This window comes from Astyanax mexicanus, chromosome 7, assembly GCF_023375975.1.
Source record: "Astyanax mexicanus isolate ESR-SI-001 chromosome 7, AstMex3_surface, whole genome shotgun sequence".
NCBI lineage: Eukaryota > Metazoa > Chordata > Actinopteri > Characiformes > Acestrorhamphidae > Astyanax > Astyanax mexicanus.
In genome coordinates, this window is record NC_064414.1 from 40374106 (window position 1) to 40392665 (window position 18560).

Consider the following 18560-nt stretch of genomic DNA (forward strand, 5'->3'; position numbering starts at 1 on the left):
ACTACCCTTCACCCCATAATAAGCTGTAGATAAGGTGGCATGTCTGAAGCAATACTTACAAGACTCATTGTCCCACTTCCTGTTCCAGCAGTAGGTTACGTGACTTAATTTAGGCTTAACAAGACTCACTTTTCTCCCTCTTCCATTAGCTGGACGTATGGCTTGACTGTTTCTTTACAGGACTCGCTCTTCTCCCTGTTCCAGTAGCTGGAAGTGTGCTTTGACTATGGCTTAACAAGACTCACTTATTTCCCAGTTTCAGCAGCAGGTAGTGTGACTTGATTAGGGATTAACATGACTCACTTCCTTCCCCTTTTCTAAAGCAGGCAGTGTGGCTCATTTATAGCTTAACAAGACTATTTGTCCTCCTAATTCATCAGTTGCTTTACTAGCACTTCAACAAGACTATCTTTTATATCTCTTGGTCAATGTTTGTTCTCTGTTTCAGCAGGTTTTGTTTCTTGTCTGATGCTTAACAAGACTCACCATGCAGCATAATAACAATAAAAACTTTATATAATTACAATACAACAAATTAAATGATGAGCTGCCTGTGTTTAGGGAATCATAATGATTGGTTAGGGTTTGTGGTGGAATGGAGGGCTGTGTGTATGTGCTGGATGTGTAAAGTTACGGCCTGTTTTCATAACGCAAGGCTTGGATTACATTACCTCAAATGGCAATAAATATTCCTCTAAAATGCAGTTCATTAGATATTTATGATATGTCTAGATCGCGTAAACGCTTACTCTGAGTGATTTATCAGATATTTTGGGTAAAAAATCAAATGGTGATGTTTTATTTATGAATTTGTAAGGTTTTGCTGATGCTGATTTTGTTTTCTTTCCTTAGGGTCCTCAGTGATAACAAAATATCTGTGGTAAAAAACGCCTCGTTCTTCGGGTTACGTGCTTTGGAGAGACTGTGAGTACATCCACTTTTTCAATAAGGTTTTCAGATTTATTTGAACAAAAGTGTGTTTACACTTATAGCTCTTTGGATTCTCATTTGTAATTAGTAATAGACTCTAATTGGAGGCTTATTATTCTTTTGAGTCCTAAATGTCAGGTTCCATATTCCACATACTGCTGTGCATTCCAGGCTTAAGCTGTCTGTGTTTTTTTCACCAAGTTGAAGTGTGAGCAATTGACTTCTGGTTTGTTAAAGATGACCCAATAATGCTGTAGGTTAAATCTGTATTTTAGTCTGTAGGATTAGTCTGTCTCTGTTCCGTTGGTTATGCAATGTCCTCTGTCAGTCCAGGGCCAAGTTCTCCACAAGAGCATCCAGATCAAGTAATAAGAAGCTGAAGGGGTTTCCTGAACGTGTGACCTGGTGTCTATTGATTACTCTCTCTACTTCTGTTTTAATCAAGTCGCTCGCCCAACCAGGCGCACTGACATTCAGAAAGGCCTTCCTCAGATGCTATTTGCGTTTTAGTCACGAGACACTTTTGTAGGGATTGCCACCAACTGTGGAACTGAACTGAAATAATGAGAACAGCACATGCAAAGGGCGTCCTGTGATATTTTGTTCTGGTTTGAATGCCAAAACACAAACCTGGAAAAATACAGTGTGAGTGATGAAGAGCAGGGGACTGCAGGGGACAAAAGGCAGTATCCCTTGTACATTGCTCATACAATGTCGATATGCCAAAAAAACATAATAAATAAAAAGTCTGAATGGCTTTACACGCCTTACCTACAGTTGTTTTGCTGGTTGCAAAATTATATTTTTAGTCATTCAGAAATTGCATTAATGCTTATCAACATCACCTTTTTAAATTTGAGTGCACTAAATAAGTACATATGACATATGTATGCCAACAAATACACTAAAATTATTCTAGATCACTGCTTAAAATACATATTATGGCATTTTCTGTAATTCTGATAATAACGGTATTTACCATTTTACACCATATGTCCACATTTCTGGAGTTGATTGTGTAAGTTGTGTGTTAAAATGTAGGCCAGAGTATCCCCAGTTTGTTTGATATTTGAAATAAATACAATTTTACTAGTAAAGATGAAGTTAATGTCAGTTTGACTACAGTCAAATCAAATATTTTCAGTCATATATTTTAACTTTGAAAATAAAAATTACATATTGTTAACATCTTATCTTGTTCTTGTCTCATGAACACAATATCATGTCTCATCACATCATGACTGAGTGTTTTTACTACTCAATAATACTCAATATTTAACAACAAAATGACTTAGGCACACTCTGTATATTATGTCATGTATATTGTATAATATGCTACATATCATGTATAATATGTAATATGCAACATTTCTAATGATAAGCAAATTCATTAGAAAGTTTAATGTTCAATTTTTAGGCCTGTTCTATTATTTAATATGTAAAATTAGTTATATAGTATAATATTGCGGGTTAAATCAGGGTTTAATTTCACAGTCTCCAGAGTCGTCTTGCTTATCTGGCAATGGCACAATTTTCTCTACTGCCTCCACTGCTACCACTTCTGCCTTGTAATTGAACAGTGCATCATTTGATTTGCAGCCAGTTTAAATTACATTTAAAGCACTATAGCTTGGCCCTCGTGCCCCTGGCCACCAACTGGCTGTCTTGTGATAGGGATGCCAGATGCACCGGCTGCCAGTTTATCTGACCAAGCAACAGAGTCTGTCCCTGTGCCAGCGTTGCGTGCCCTTTGTTATGAAAACACCAGGGCCAGCTGCTGTTGGCTTGGTTGCTTTGAACAGCAGGGGGCATACAGCTGTGGATAAGTGACATGCTTTTATTGTGTAAGAATGCCAACAAAATTGAGCCTCATTTAAGTTTGGTTGTACTGCTGTTTCACAAGCGTATTGTTACAAAGCATTGTGCCAGTGTTTAATCTTGCCAGGTTTTCTTTGTGATATACAAATAGATTCACATGCTCAGTGTACATTTATTTTATAAATTAACATATTAATTATATTATCACTTATGTCCATGTTCTTGTGTGCTCACAGCAAACTCTTAACTGGGACAACTAAGATTTGAGGTGTATTGTCTTTTAAAAGAGTGGCATGGTGGTGCTGCAGGTAGTGTGTTTATATATATATATATATATATATATATATATATATATGTTTCTGTCTATGAGGAGTTTGGTGTGTATGTGTGGGTTTACTCTGGATTCCTCTAGTTTTGTCCCACCTCCTATTGGCTATATTTAATCTCCCCTTGATCTAAGTGTGGGATTAAATGGTTGTGTATGGTACCCTCTGATGGACTGGGGAAATGCGATGTGACTAAAAGATTCTAGGGAGTTCAAAGTCTAACATGACACTGAAACAGAAGAGGAATGAATTTTTGCTTGTACATAGTATCATAAAGGGTTCAGTTCTTATACACTGTTTATCCATGTAACATGTGTCTGTGTATTCACACTAAATACAACACAGTAATAACAATACATTGCAGTTGCAATAAGAATACATGGTACACACTATTAAGGTAAATACAGTACTTTCACTATTAGTTTCAGAAATATGTAAAGTGTTGGATTTGCATGGCATTGTGAAAACTGTAGTTCTGTAGTTAGTCTGATTAGAGCAGGGAAATGATACTCTAACATATCAATTCAGTGTCAGTCCTGGTTTCGCTTCCATACTTCTTTTTTTCTGCTCCAGAGAAGATAAGTTATGTTGGGAGAATTGATATAGTCATGCACTGCATTGGTCTATGAGGTCCCCAGAGTAACAAGTCATAGTTAGCTGACTAAGCCAGGAACACCGCTTTGTGATGACCCCCCGAGGGATATTCCTCCAAGTTGCCAGCAACAGGAGGTGAGCAGCTGAGGCTGCCATGCATCTTATTCAAAAGCAGCTCTCAAATAATGTCTTAATATAATGTATTGACTTAATTGAATACCGCAGTCTGCTGCTGTTTTAGACTGGATGTAACAAAGTATTTGCCTATATGGATGACTGGGTTGTAGTTTGGAACTGACCAAAAGGAGTCTAATGGAAAGAGCTGAAAGGAACCCACTGGGATCTGGGTTCAGTTGTGAGGATGATGATGATGATGATGATGATGATGATGATGATGATGATGATGATGATGGGAATGTTTATCGAGTATGCATCCGGAAGGGCTCAAACATTAGTTGTGTTCTGTTAAACTAGAGCAGGTGAATATTTCTGTATTATTATATTCATGAACTACTACTCAGATACTTATTGCAGAATGCCAGTTGCATCATTAACAGGCTTGTTCTCAGACATTCCAGAATATTTTTGTTTGTTTTTGGGGAAGAGATGAGAAAACAATGTTTCACATTCATAATCCTACCCTACCCTGTGCTCTGACATCTGCAAGGGAAATAGTTTTCTTCACACAAGGGATGTATGTTCTCAACAAGGTTGTTTATAATTGTTTATATCTCCATGATCCATATTTATGCTTAAGAAGCCAATCAAGAATAGCTGAAAGAGAGCCACAGCTATCCCACGACTAGCCCTGAGATCGCTAACAAAGAGCACATTGTATGTTGTAGGAGCAGCATGTTGCTGTTCATCTTGCTTAAAAAAGTTTTTTTTTTGTTGCGGTACTAATAAAACTGACCTACTAGCGGTTCCTAACTCTGCTGTTGCAAATCTGACATCAGTCAGATCAGTCAGCGGAACATTTGCTGGCACTAAGATGACAAAATGACAAAAAACTCAGATGACAAATGACAAAAGACTAGTGAACTACAACTGCAGGAGACATTGGATGCATCTCAGTTGCATACTACACACTTATGCTATAAAGTATATACTATATATTATGGTCTATATATACAAATCCTAATATTTACATTAATAACTAACACAATTTGTAATATCTTGGATGCGATGAAGTGTTGCAATGCCAGCATACATCACTGCAAATTCTCATGAACATGAGTAGCTCTTCCCTAAGTAAACAGATTACATCGACTGTTAATAGCAGAAGCAGAGGAATTCACAGAAGTAGCAACAGTGTGTGTGTGTGGAGCTGTAAGACAGTGAGAGTTAGTTATGAGGTTTATTCCATATTTCTGTGAAAATAAAAAGTAATATGCCTTCTAAAATCAGTAGCAATGCTGTGTTCATATCAGTAAATAAACAGCTAGGCAACCTTGTCTAGACAGTGTGAATTGCGTCAGCAAGTTGGGGCCAAACTTGGTAAAATTATTCATAACATATTAAAAATACCAAATTAATCATGTACATCAACATGTAAATGCTGTACAAATAAATACATTTTACTTAATTAACTCTAACTAATTATCACCCACCTCTGACTGTCTCACTGGCAGAACTGTATATATATGTCTTAGTGATCCCTATCTTCTCCACTTTCCAACAGAACATCTCATAGTACATTAGAATGCATACACAGTATTTCATTGCTCATCGTCTGGAAGTCTGGAACATATATTTCAGTCCTTAAAACTCTCCCACTGGTGATAAGTGAAGTGCCATCCTGACTGAGTGAACTTCTCTCCTCTCTTGGACCATATCAGAATTCTTTGTGCTGTATCAGCCATTCCTCTCTGTCTAAAGGAGTCAGTCTGGAAACTTCCGGCTGAAGAGTTTGCTGGTTGTTTTGGCCAGGCGGTTGACATTTATCTGTTTGCCTCACATGGACCAGGTCTCCTTGAAACTCAGTTGATGAATAGTTTGGAAAAACCTCTGGAGGGATGCCAGAGCTGTTTATGTGGAAGGCAATAATGCGAATAATGAATAATGGATGCTCTGCAAGTCTAAGATCCAAGGATCTAAGTAAGAGCGCAATATTACTAAAAGTCTGTGCCATCCTGAAATGCCACTTACACAGTTGGTTGGGTAGTTAAATGGCTCACAGGCTAATTGTTAATTAGTAGAAGATAGACTACATAATGAGGTCAGTTCAAGGTCTTGGTTTTAATCAATGTTGAGGTGCTAATGTTTAGCTTCTTATGCTATCAGGTTGTGTTGGCTGAGGAAAATCTTGACAAGTATTTTTTTTCAGTGTGCATGGAGTTCAGAATTTCAGGTCTATAAATTCTCAAGAGGATAAGAGTAAAGTGAGGAGCAGCTATCTCTCTTACACTCTTTCTGTACAATTCCACCTCTCCTGTTCTCTTCTTATTGAACAAAAAAAACTCCCATTTACCACACACTAAATTGTCATTTGTATTTGTTTACCCCTGTGGCCTGCATGCCAGTGTCTGACATTTTCTTGAAGATGTATTACCATTTAAAATATATTCTGAGAAAACGAAGAAAATCCAACAAATTGTAAACTGGGAGTGGAATAAAATTTTAGATGTATCAAGTTGTCAAGATTATAGATTATATTACTGCTACTACAGAATATAAATAAAATGAAATATCTCTTCCCTCGGTCACTGTCATGTCCTGTCTGTTCTCTTGTCTGTATGTTCTCATGTGACCCGGCTCCTCTGTGTTTCATTCCCAGTGTTTTTCCACTCACCTGTGTTCATTTGTAGCTCCGCCCCTTCGTCCCAGGTGTTTCCTGTTTCCTGTGTGTGTGCACCTCTCTTTAAGGTCCGTGTTCCATTTCCCCGGTGTCGATCCTTGTATGTTTATTATCTGTCAGTGCTCTATGTGTTCCCCAGTTTCCTCAGTCCTGTTTTCAGTTTATTCCCGGTGTATTTTGTATTTGTTTTCTTTAATAAATCCCTTTTTTGTTTGCATTTGCGTCCGCCTCCGTGTCCTCCCTGCACCCGCACCTGACAGTCACTACTAAGACTAATGTCTTTAATAGAACTTTACACGCATATGCCACAGATCAGTACAGTCTTCTTTAGCTTTCAAGGGACATGTAAAAGTCATGTGAAAGGAACTAGTATTATGTCCTGTTTGACATTGCAGCATTTTATTTGTCTTATTTTCAAAGTATATTTTTAAATAAATATGTTATGCTGTCAGACAAAAAGAACTTATCTGAGGATGCGTTTTCAAAATCTAGGATTTTGCCTATATCGTTTTTCCTGCTTAGATTTACAAACAAATCATCATGATCCTGCAGCGAAATGACAGAGAGCAACACATCTGCTGTTTAGTTTGAATCAGATGTGATAAAGGCTAGTGTATAAATCACTGTGCATAATTATATTTGTAGCTGTTACAAACCCCATCTAAATGAGTAATTATTGCATCAAGCATATTTCATGTGTGAGGCAATATTACTTATGTATGAGTAGTTTGCAGAACCGATGTTTTTTTATATGTGATTCATAAACACGCATCTCTTGAGAAGTCAGCTATGAACGGGATATGCTGTAAACAGTGTGGATATAAATGCAAACTGAACAACTGCCTGTGGCTGTCTTGCCATATGTGTTCATTGTAAGAATTTGCTGAATGAAACCAGAAAGGATGTCTGGTAGCCACGTCTGTTCACATGCCTGGCTGCAGATCTATTGGAGTAGAGGTTTCGTTGAGCTTAGCACTATTGGCTTCTCTTGAGGAAGCAGATTCAAGTGGATTGATTGTCCAAATCAGAGCCTGCTGGGCTGCATTAATTGACATAAAAAGCTTTGTGCATGAGACGTCTCAGATATTATTGTGTCTTGTTTGTCTGAGTTGAAAGTAGTCTTTCCTTAGAAATGCTCTGAATTTAAACCCAAATAACATGAATAATCAGTCTAGGTTTGCCAGCTGTACGGTATCACTGGCAAAGATTTAGCATTGAGCACAAGTGACTAATGCCAATTAGCATACATTACTTGTTACCTGGGTGTTGATGTAAGTGGCTGAGACCAATTGTTGTATTATACTCAACAAGTTCGGTGTTGGCACAAGTGGTTTGAGACGATTCCTATGTTATGCTCGGCAACCGGGGTGTTGGCACAAGCGGATTATACAAATAATTGTGTCAGCTAGTATTCGGATATTCAGTGAGATGTAGAGCTTTCGGCCTGTCACTGATTTGGCTATAACTCCTGAATTAGGGTATTTTGTCGTGGTGAATGGTGATATTTCACGGGTCATTGGCTGTTACTTGCCATAGTAAATCTTGGGTTGAGGTTGAGTAAGGTTCAAACCCCTTGACTCAGCATGGGACTAAAAGCTCTTTGTAATATCTGACCCATCGCTAGAAGGAAATAGGAAGAGGAAGCCGTTTTTCAGACTGCAATGTCACCGCAGACACCTAAATGACCTTTTTACACCAGCCACGTTTCCTCTCCGAGCTCAGCATGGCGGCTAAAGTGTGTGCGAGTGTTTGTGTGCGGATATGCCTTTTTCTTTCTCTCGCTCTTTCCCGCTTTCTCTCACTCCTTCCCTCTCTTTCCCGCTCTCGGCTTTGCTGTAAATAGGAATGGTCTCTTTTTTCTGTCATTCATTAGAGCAATGAAAACTCAGCCTGTGTGTGGGAATACCCAGTGTTCTGACCCGAATGTTGCCTCAGATAACCATGTATTACTCAACAAGCATCATTACCAGTAACTCAGCGTCACAGCACAACAAAAGCTCTCTTCACTGTAGCTCTCTGTTTGTTTTGAATGTCATTGGATTATATTTGAGGCTGCACAGTATTAAAGACAGCAGTTATAGAACTTTTCTTCAGATGATTTGTAACAACAGTCATTATTGAGTAATGCTTGAGCTCGGTATCTCCACTTCAGTTTGTTCTTAGATTTATGACTGTCAAAGGAATGTCTTGCCAAGATATGACAGTATTTCACGTAATCAGTTTTGGGCCTCAGACGGCTGGCAGATGACCTCTAAAAGCTTTTAACCTTCACGTTTCTACTGTTTCTGCTTTTTTATGGCTGCATTCACACTGCAGGTGATATAGCGCAAATCAAATATTTCTTTCGAAATCTAATGTTCTTTTATGCTTTTCGTGTTCAAAAGAGGAAGGCTTCAATGTTAGAGCTGCACATTGACATTGCAGTGTGGGCATGCAAAATAGACACATTGCAGGAATAAAAAAATAAATAAAATAAATAAATTGTAGTATATCTTAAATATTACAATGTCAATTTTTCCAATATGATGAGCTCAACTTGACGTGAGGTGTTACTTTAATCTTAACCAGCATTACTGGAGCTTTCAAAGTGAGCTTATCAATGAAAATTGGTTCGATATGACTGTACTTGCATTTTTCGTTTGTTTAAACTTTAAAACTCTTACAAAAAAGAAAAAAAAATCTTTATTTTACCTGTTGTTTGATTGTAGCCTAAGTCTTTAAAAGTTAGTTATTTAAAAAAATGAGAAAAGTGACACTTCAACTTCTAGCCAAAAAGAGGAAAACCAAAGAAATATTAGATTCACAGCTAAAGTAAATAACACAGACAAAGGGAAACAGGGTAAAAAAACGTTTTTTTTGTAGACAAAGCCAATTCTGTGGCTGTAGCCCTGACTATATTTGATATTATTGATATACTGAAGTATTACAACATAGATTTTCAAAACATTTAAAAATGTACACACAAAAATTGACAGCCGACAGTGGGTCATTTTGTGTTGTGTTTTTAACTTTTGACCACTAGATAGCAGTAATGTATTCTGTTGTTAGATCCCACTGTTAAAATTGCATGAAAAAACTTTTTTAACTTGGATTTTATACATATGATAGAGTGTCTTTTGTACTAGACAGTTTTCCTGTTTTGCTCACAACATCACAACATTTTCCGATATATTGAGTCATAACCCCTGTCTTGGGAAACGCATTGTATCGCCAAGTACTTTCCAATATACAGCCCTAATCAGAGCCATACTGTCTAACACAGAGATAGTTTGGAACAGTAATCAGAATAGATGCTCTACCAGAACCTCATATACTTCTCTTGCCTCAGAGAGTCTGTTCTTCATGAACTACTCATCAGAAAAACACTGAACATTCAAATGTAAAGCATGGTGGTGGTAGAGTGATGATGTATTAGTACATCCATGCCTTTGATGAAAATCTGAATTCTTTTCTATGTCAGAGAACTCTTCAAGCAAATAGCAAATCATCTGTCTGTGATCTGAAGCCCAGTTGGATTATTAAGCAAGATAACAAGCCAAAGAACACAAGCAAGTCTATCTCACAGTGCTTCCAATAAGCATATTAGCACAGTGAAAGCAATATTAGTGAGTAATTAGGACACTGTGCTGGTTTCTGCAGTGCTGGTGGGTGGTCCTCTTACTGACCTCTACTCTCTAGGGCTGCCAAAACTTCTCTCCAGTAGCTGCACAAACATGCATGCTCTCTCTTTCCGCTCACACTCAGATGCACACACACTCACTCTCCTCACAGCATGTTCCTCTGAGGCCTCGCTGTGCGAGTGTGACCATTAGGACGTAAATCTTCACATTAATGTCACAGTGGGAGTAGAGTTGTGTAGCAGTCTATAAGTCAGGCTGAATGGGCATGTGCTTAGACTTACAGACACGCGCTGTGAAGGCGCTTAATTGGGTGCTGCTTGTGGTGAAATATGAACTGCAACTGTTAAAGTTTGTCAGGAGTTTAGCAGCAGGTCTAGATACTGTACAGCCTGGGCAAGGGGAAAGCGTACATACGTCAAACAGAGTTTAAGGGAAGAACCACTTTTTCTGTTCCTGATGTTCGTTTTGATTTCCGCCAGCTGGAGGGCTTGCTCTTGCACTAAAGTTACTGCATGTGGTGTGCCTGTGTTTACAGCTGAGCTTCTGTGGACTGAATTAATTTAATGTAAAATATTTTATCTTTTCTAAAAGAGGAAATGTGCATATGTACACAGAAAAGCAGTGTATAAAAGTAAAATAATTGTTCCATACAATTCAGTTTAAACAACTGTTGATCTATTTTTTTGCTATACAAGTAAATCAATAACTGAACTAAATATGCTGGGTTATGTAAGATAGAAAAAAAGATGATTTTGTTGTAGGCTTACAAGAGGAATACATATTTTGATATGGTGGCTGAGGTGAAAGAGCATTAATGGGAGTATGTATAAATGTATTAATTAGACCAGTTGAGAGACACATTTTTTGTATGAATTACATAATAGCAATCTTACATTAGCAAGTCACACTTCAGAAAAATACAGTTTATAATTTAAAATATAATACATTTTGAGTGCTTTTACATACACTGTTAAAAGTATAAGTTCCTTGAATACATTTTAGAGGTTATTTATTTAAAACAGCAGAGGTTAAGCACCCTTAAGGTGCTTTAAAGAAGCTTCGTGTTGAAGTGAGGGGTATGTACAAAAAGTTTACTGTTTTTTTTTTCTTGACAAAATGTAAGAATGTTTTTGTCATTTAGTTTTTTATATGGTACATATAACAAAAGTAAAAGTAAAAATATGATTACAGATTTTCTGCTGCAGTTTTGATGGTTGAAGAAGGTATGAAGGTATAGAGAAATCTAATGATGCTGAAAAAGTATGTTTCTTAAATCTAAAGTGAGCGATTTAGCATGTGACACGCCCCATTTAGAGGCGACAGAAGCCATTCATCAGCATGTAATGGCTCTGTCATTTGGGTGCTAAATGTTTTAACGGAACTCTATCAGTCCTGGGCTTTATTTCAATGACCACTGTGCTGGAGATTTAAAAGAAGGTAGATTTTGATTTGAAATATTTAAAACCATAACTAAATGAATTAGTTTATATTTATGGCATTTAGCTGACACTCTTATCCAGAGTGACTTACAAGTTTGTCTCTATTACAGAGGTGGACCAATGTAGTGTTGAGAGTCTTGCCCAAAGACTTATTGGCAGTGTTGTGCCAGTTCACAGCTTTTATGAACTAGTTCAAGTTCAGTTCATACATGCTCAAAGTGAACAGTTCACATTCAAAGTTCACAATTTTAATTGTTCAGTTCATTTTACTTTTTTCGTGAGATATTCAAAAAAATACTTTTTTTCACACTACAAGCTAGAAATCACTATACGTTCTTTGAAACTGCTCATTGTAGACATTTGCTCATGACACTGCAATTGTGGGTTTCTTACCAGGTGATAAAAAACTTCATAAGGAGAATCGGTGTCTGTCTCCATGCCATCACTTCCACTAGCCATTTTTTTTTATTGCAGCGCTTTCTCTCTCTTGCTCTCTCTGTATCTCTCTCTCTCTCTCTCTCTCTCTCTCTCTGTATCTCTCTCTCTCGCGCTCCGCGTGTCGTTGCTCCGCGCTCTCTCTCGCGCGCACCGCGCTCTCCGCGTCCTTGCTCCACTCTCTCCGCGTCGTTGCCAGTATGTTAATAACTAGCCAACGTTCATTTACAGTGATGTCTGCCGTTCATGACACATACTGTGAACTAATTCACGTTCAAGTTCTTTATTAAAAAATGTGTTGCATTCAGTTCAACGTTCACGAAAAAATTAGCGTGTTCAATGAACGTGTTCTTTTGAACTCGTTCACGCACAACACTGCTTATTGGTGTAGCCCAGCATAGTATGCCGGCCTAGGAATTGAACCCACATGATGTGGTAGCTTACAAGCAGGCAGTGGTGTTATCCACTGCGGCACACCAAACACCAATTCAGCTGTATGATGAATTTTTGAGAAGGCAGAAAACAAAGAATCATTACCATTACCATCATTTTGATACTATTTTTAGTGTTTACAAACAAAACAATAAACCAAACAATCAATAAATGGATAAAATAGGAGATTAAGCCATAAGTAAAATAAATCTCAGCTTTCACTTCACGTGCAGCTTTCTTACTCATTTTAAGAAGGGAGACATTTTATTATAAACGTCCATTTACTTACGTAATTTGGGGGTGTTGGAGCACTTTTTTCAAAATGCAGTTTTGGTCCTCTGCAGTTTTTACTGCCCAAAAAAAACAGTTACACTATATTAGGTTGTGAATGTTCAGGCACTAGGACCAAGCGGAATACGGCCGCTCATGCTGAATCCTTTTCTCTTTTAGACCGCCCACAAGCTCCTCAATTGGCTCTGCCGTTTCTAGCTTACGTGTGATTGGTCGTCCCCACTGTCACTCCATTTGGTTGTTAACAGCGCCAAAAATGATAGAATCCCAGCGGCTGGACCTGCACACCTGGGTTTTGTTAGTTGGCCGGCAGTCTGTTTTTATTTGCACTGTAAGGTGTTAACCTGTTGGGCGTTTGTTGTGCCTGGTGGTTCAGTCAGCTAAACGTGAGTTTAATATCAGAGCTTCCATTAACAGTAACATTTGAGTGTGTGTATGTGCGTGTCTGCGTGCGTGTGTTTGGTAATTAGACACAGCCAGGTGCAAGGTTGCCAGGCCCAAGATATGCAGCCCGACTTCAGTCTAAAACTTACACTTCAGAAGCTTAAAGTAGCCCAAAATAAGTTATATGTCTGTCACAAGTTTGAAGCAAGTTGCAAAAAAAAAAAAAAAACAATGAGTGTACGACTTTTTAAACATGTATTATTATTATTGCTATTTATGCTATTTATCTTAAAGTGATATTAATAATATTAGCTAACAGTTTATATCCCAGTCAAGAACATTTAATAGTTACATAATTAGCAAAAAAATACTTTTACTGTTCTATTCCTGCCTCTCCCTCCCTCTCTCTCCCTCCCTCCATCTCCAAGGAAGATTCGTTTTAGTGTGGATTCTACACGTTTGCCTGCCATGTTGATGTAACATTAAAGGCGACACACATTTTTGTTTTGTTGACAGCCGCGGTAATTTTTAAATGTAGCCCAAAAAATGTTCCCCACCCCTGAATTTTCACGTGCGACTGGATTTTCAAACAAGCCCAATTTGGTTGCAGAGCCGCAAACCTGGCAAGGTGGCAGGAAGCCTTCCAATCGTCCATTAAAAACTCAGACTCACAAACTCAAACCCCACCTTTCACTTATTATTATTTGAATTAGTAGTATTACTTTTTTTTTTTCATATTTTATTTTTTATGACTTTTTTTTTACCGTATTTATTGCAAGGTAATATTCATATTATGTAATTTTGTTCTTTTAAAGAGTCAATTTTATTGAAAGCAGTGAAAAATAAAAATTATTATTATTATTATTATTACTAACTGTAGAGCCTAAAAGAGATAAAAAAAAGCTTAAATGTAATTTCAAAGAGGTACTTTTTTCATTGTATTTATTTATGTTCATGTATTATTTATGTGTTGAAAGGTAGCAACGTTTTGAAAACACCAATGATAAAAGTAAACCTCGGATTACGAATGTGATTTTATACATTAATATTTTTGCCAAATTAATTGCTGTCCATAAGTCTTGCTATATTTTTTTTGTCAGGTGACAGATAGTATAGATGCAGAAGGAGACACAGGAGGAGCGGCTGGAAAAAGTTTTATTTTTCAAACTGTGTAAAATTTGTGTAAATGGCAACTTTGTATTTAAAGCCTTTAGGCTGTAGTTTTGTACATATTTTGAACATCAAATTGTTTTGAGGTGTAGAAGGCAGCTGTCTCCTTATCTCTGAAATAAAAAAAAACATTTTTTATTACTTTAGGATTCGAGGTATGATTATAACAATAATAACAAAAACAGATTTTTAAAATACCGTATAGTTTGACATCATAAAACCGTGATGTTTTTTCAGGCGGTTATTATACCGTATAAATCTCACACCATTTTAGTAAATCTATTACTAAATCTGTATGTTGCAAGAGATGTACAATTTTACTTTTGGAGCCTTGTGTGTGAGTTGTTTATAATTAAGCTTTCAAAACCCATTTGTTCTACATTAAACAGGCAAGGTTTTATTATAAAAGAATTCTGAGACAAAACAAGGTTTATTTTTATTGACTAAGTACTGGGAAACATTACAGTTAATACTTTATTTTTATATAGCGCTTTTCTAAAACCCAAAGACGCTTACAGTCATCATTTGTGAAAACAAATAGAAACATTACACAACAAGTGGTGACAGACAATCAACATAAGTTATTGTCTATGGCAGTCATTCCAATGCCACACATAAAGAAATCTGACAAAAATGCTTTGAACTCCTTAATGGTAATATTACTAGATTGTATTAAAAAAGGAATTAAAAAGAAATATTACAGTACAAAAAAAGCTGACTCAAAAAGAGATTTTGCCTGACTGATGTGCAGTTGTACAGAAGATAAAGCTATTCCCACTCCTGCTGCGTCCAGTGTCAGACTGAACTTTTGCCACTAAGTTGAAGCTGCGGTTCTGATCAGCAGGCATCACAGTGCTTAAGGCTGCTGCTTGACAGCTGTACCGCCTCCACATTTGCAGCTGCAGCTCCCAGAACCTCCTTCACATTCCCATCACTCCCTTCAGACAGACGCAGGAAATGCAAGGACACAATTTCAGGAAGTTTGCTTTGCTCCTGGAGGAAAAGGCCCAGTCAAGTTCTGAAATCACGGAGTGTATTTTTAGTGTGGAGAGTGAGGGGGAGGCCTGGAGGGAGGGCTGGTTACTGAGGCTCGAAAGATGGTCAGGTTCTGATCTAAGGTCTTCGCTGTGTGGTGTTCCACTTCCTTTGTCCAGAGCATTCGCAGACAGTGCAGCTTTGCCCACTGGGCCCTGTTTATGTAATGTGGGCAGAAACATGCCACTCGTAATGCCCAGTGGAGCCTGATTCCTTCAGAATGTGCTTCTGAACAAGGAATACGCAAAGAGAGGACTGAAGTATAAAAAAAGAACGAGCATGTCCTCGGTGGTATGCCTCATCAATTTATTCCACATTGTGTTTGTGTCTGTGTGTGTCTCTGTGTGTCTGTGTGTGTGCGGGCGTGTTGTGGATTATTGGCCCTCTCTACTGAAAAGTAAACCATTATATGGAGCAGTAATTGGTCCCCTCATGCATCTCCTAAATCCACAGTGATGTAAGGATTAAAGACTGTGCGTGTGTATATGTTTGTGTCTGCACTTTAGTTTCTCGTGGTTTTCTATGTTCTGTCTCTAAATGTTAAGCATTTTGATGTTTCTGTAACTCTCTCTCTCTCTCTCTCTCTCTCCCTCCATTTCTGTCTCTCTCTGTAGGGATTTGAGGAGTAATTTGATTAGTACAGTGGAGCCTGGAGCATTCCGTGGACTTGCTATGCTGAAGAGACTGTGAGTATAAAAAGCACGGCCGCTGAACTGTGCCTGTTTAATGATGTAAAAACATGCTCTGCCCTTATTACCACCATTTACTAAAATAAACAGCAAGGGCAGGGTATTTTTCATATTTTGTAATTAGTTTACAATTATAGTGGTTTTTCTAACCTTTACTAACCGTTTTTCTAATCATATTTCATCATTACCGTCATCATTGCAACTAGTACTAAGTGATATAACTTTGCAATATAAATATTAATCATTTTACCTTGGTTGCGATTAATGGAAACAATGGGGGGCGCACGTCTTCATGTTGATTTTATGTTATCTTATGGGCAAGAGATTACTTTTGCAAACCTTTGTCAAACACTACAGTACAGAGTTACATTCACAAATGCTACTTTAAAATGAGAAACTTTATGTTGATCATGTCCAGAAAGGTCAGTATCAATTTCTGTGGACTTCTGGCATCGGGGCAAGTGATTTTAGAGCAATGTATGCCTTCAAGGTGACATCTTTTCCAGGGATGTCAATGCATTTTTCGACAAGACTGAATGTAAAACCACATGCTGCACACGTTACATAGGCATGTCTGTGGTAGAAGAGAATATAGGTATCGCCCTGGCCTGCACAAGTCCTGAGTCAAATATATAGGGAATGTATAAGTATTATAAAAGAATGTATTTGCAGGGAAAATAAGACAAAATAACACCTGTCCTCTGTGCCAAAATATCTTCTAAAGGAATGTCTATGTTACAAACTGGTAATTTGTTTTTCAGGTCTGAAATCCAGGAATGGATGTATATTAAAAAAAAAGTTGAGCAGACAAAATATGAACTGTCTGCAATTGAATAAATGTCAAAGTATATATATATATATATATATATATATATATATATATATATATATATATATATATATATATATATATATATATATATAATAGACATACTGCCACAAATGTTTCTAATTTTAGGTTTTAGGCACCTTGTTCCAAATGTGAAGCATGGTGGTGGTAGTGTGACGGTAAAATTCTCACTTTCTCCTCTGATTCTAGTGACCATGTCTTCTAGTTCTGGATCCAATTTTTTTTTTTAATCCACATTTTTAAGAGTTTTAGTGACATTTAGTGACCGATTAATGCAAACTTTTTGAGCAGTTTATGCAACGGTGTGAGGAGAATAGGGGAGCGTGGAGGCAGGAGTATTTTAGCGAGGAAAGGAAAGTATTGCGTGACGAAGTCAGTTTGGAGGAAGCTTTGAGGAGAAAAATTCTTTCGGAACAAAAGTGACAATTTTGGGAGATGAGAGGCGTGAGGCGAGGTGATGGTGGGAGCAGTGCATGAAGGTATGCGAGACGCCCCGCTGCTTGATGTGTCAGTGATGGCACGCAAGTGTCTGATAACAGAGAGGAGACACCCTTTGAGGCCGTGACGACTGCTTAAGATCTGTGTACTCAAAGAATACTCACACACACAAATGCACTCTCAGCGTGTAGGAGAGAGAGAACGTGTCAAGTTCCAATTTTTCATGCCACTTGAAGTCTGAAAACAAGATAAATAAAACAGATCCACTGCCTCTTACTGAAGCGCGCACACACACTTGAAAACAGGAACCCCGCTCAAACAGTTTTACACTCTCACTAACTTTCTTCCTCTCTCTCTCTCACACACCCGGATGGCAGTGGATCAGTAGAAGGTGTGTGTGGTTGGTTTAATGCTGTGCTGATTAGGGGCTATCAGCCTGCTGATTGTGGAAGCATGTGCCAGGTCCTGGCTGCGGTGCTGCACTAATGCGAAAGCCAGGTCCCGAATGCTGTGTTGTGCTAATTTAAGAGTGCCAAGTCCCGAATGCTGTGTGGTGCTAATTTAAGAGCTCCCAACTGGTGATTACAGTGAAGGGGCTGAGCCTCTCCCTCTGCTCCGCTCCTGGCCATATCTTTAATTACACAGAGCAAAGGCACAGTGCCACAGGCACACACACATACACTCTGCAAAAAGGTCAGCACATGCACTCTAAAACCCAATTGCACATATAAGCTATATGCAAAATGTATACGCCACAGGCAAAAAGACACATTATGTATTTTACAGTAAAAAGAAAGTCCTAATGTCCCTGTGTGCATGCCATTTTCTAAAGAATCCAGAAGAGCATTTCTTGAATTATTCCATTCCACTATTTGATAAAATACTGTATATTGCCAAAAGTATCCACTTGCCTGTCTTGCATTTAGTGATGTAAGGGTTGAATGCGCCTGCTCGGACATGAAAACACATTCTATGAAGCTCTCGATACTCTGCTGTTCCTACAGGCATGGAATTTGGAAGTCTGTGATGACTGACTCTGAAAAAAATAGCTGATCTCTGCAAAGGAAGATGGATTTTTGCACCAGGATTGGCATAAAGTTATCTAAAAGCAGTGTGTAAGACTGGTGGAGGAGGACATGCCAAGATGCATGAAAACAGTGTTTTTAAAAACCATGATTATTCCACCAAATATTGATTTCTGAACTCTTAATACTTTATAAATATGAACGTGTTTTCTTTGCATTATTTGAGGTCTGAAAGCTCAGAATCTTTTTTGTTATTTCAGCCATTTCTCATTTTCTGCAAATAATTC

The 18560-nt window shown here is 37.9% G+C and overlaps 1 protein-coding gene across 2 annotated transcripts in view; it reads left to right on the forward strand.

The window, feature by feature from the left end:
- LOC103040329 (adhesion G protein-coupled receptor A3) overlaps positions 1-18560 on the forward strand; it is a 220211-nt gene that overhangs the window by 18146 nt on the left and 183505 nt on the right. Inside the window, exons 2-3 of one of the 2 annotated variants that reach the window (XM_007228648.4) lie at positions 853-924; positions 15886-15957. In XM_007228648.4, the coding sequence (XP_007228710.3) occupies positions 853-924; positions 15886-15957 (144 nt within the window). Of the gene's footprint in view, positions 1-852; positions 925-12958; positions 13069-15885; positions 15958-18560 lie in introns of those variants that run through there. The other variant, XM_049481157.1, reaches the window with a different exon arrangement.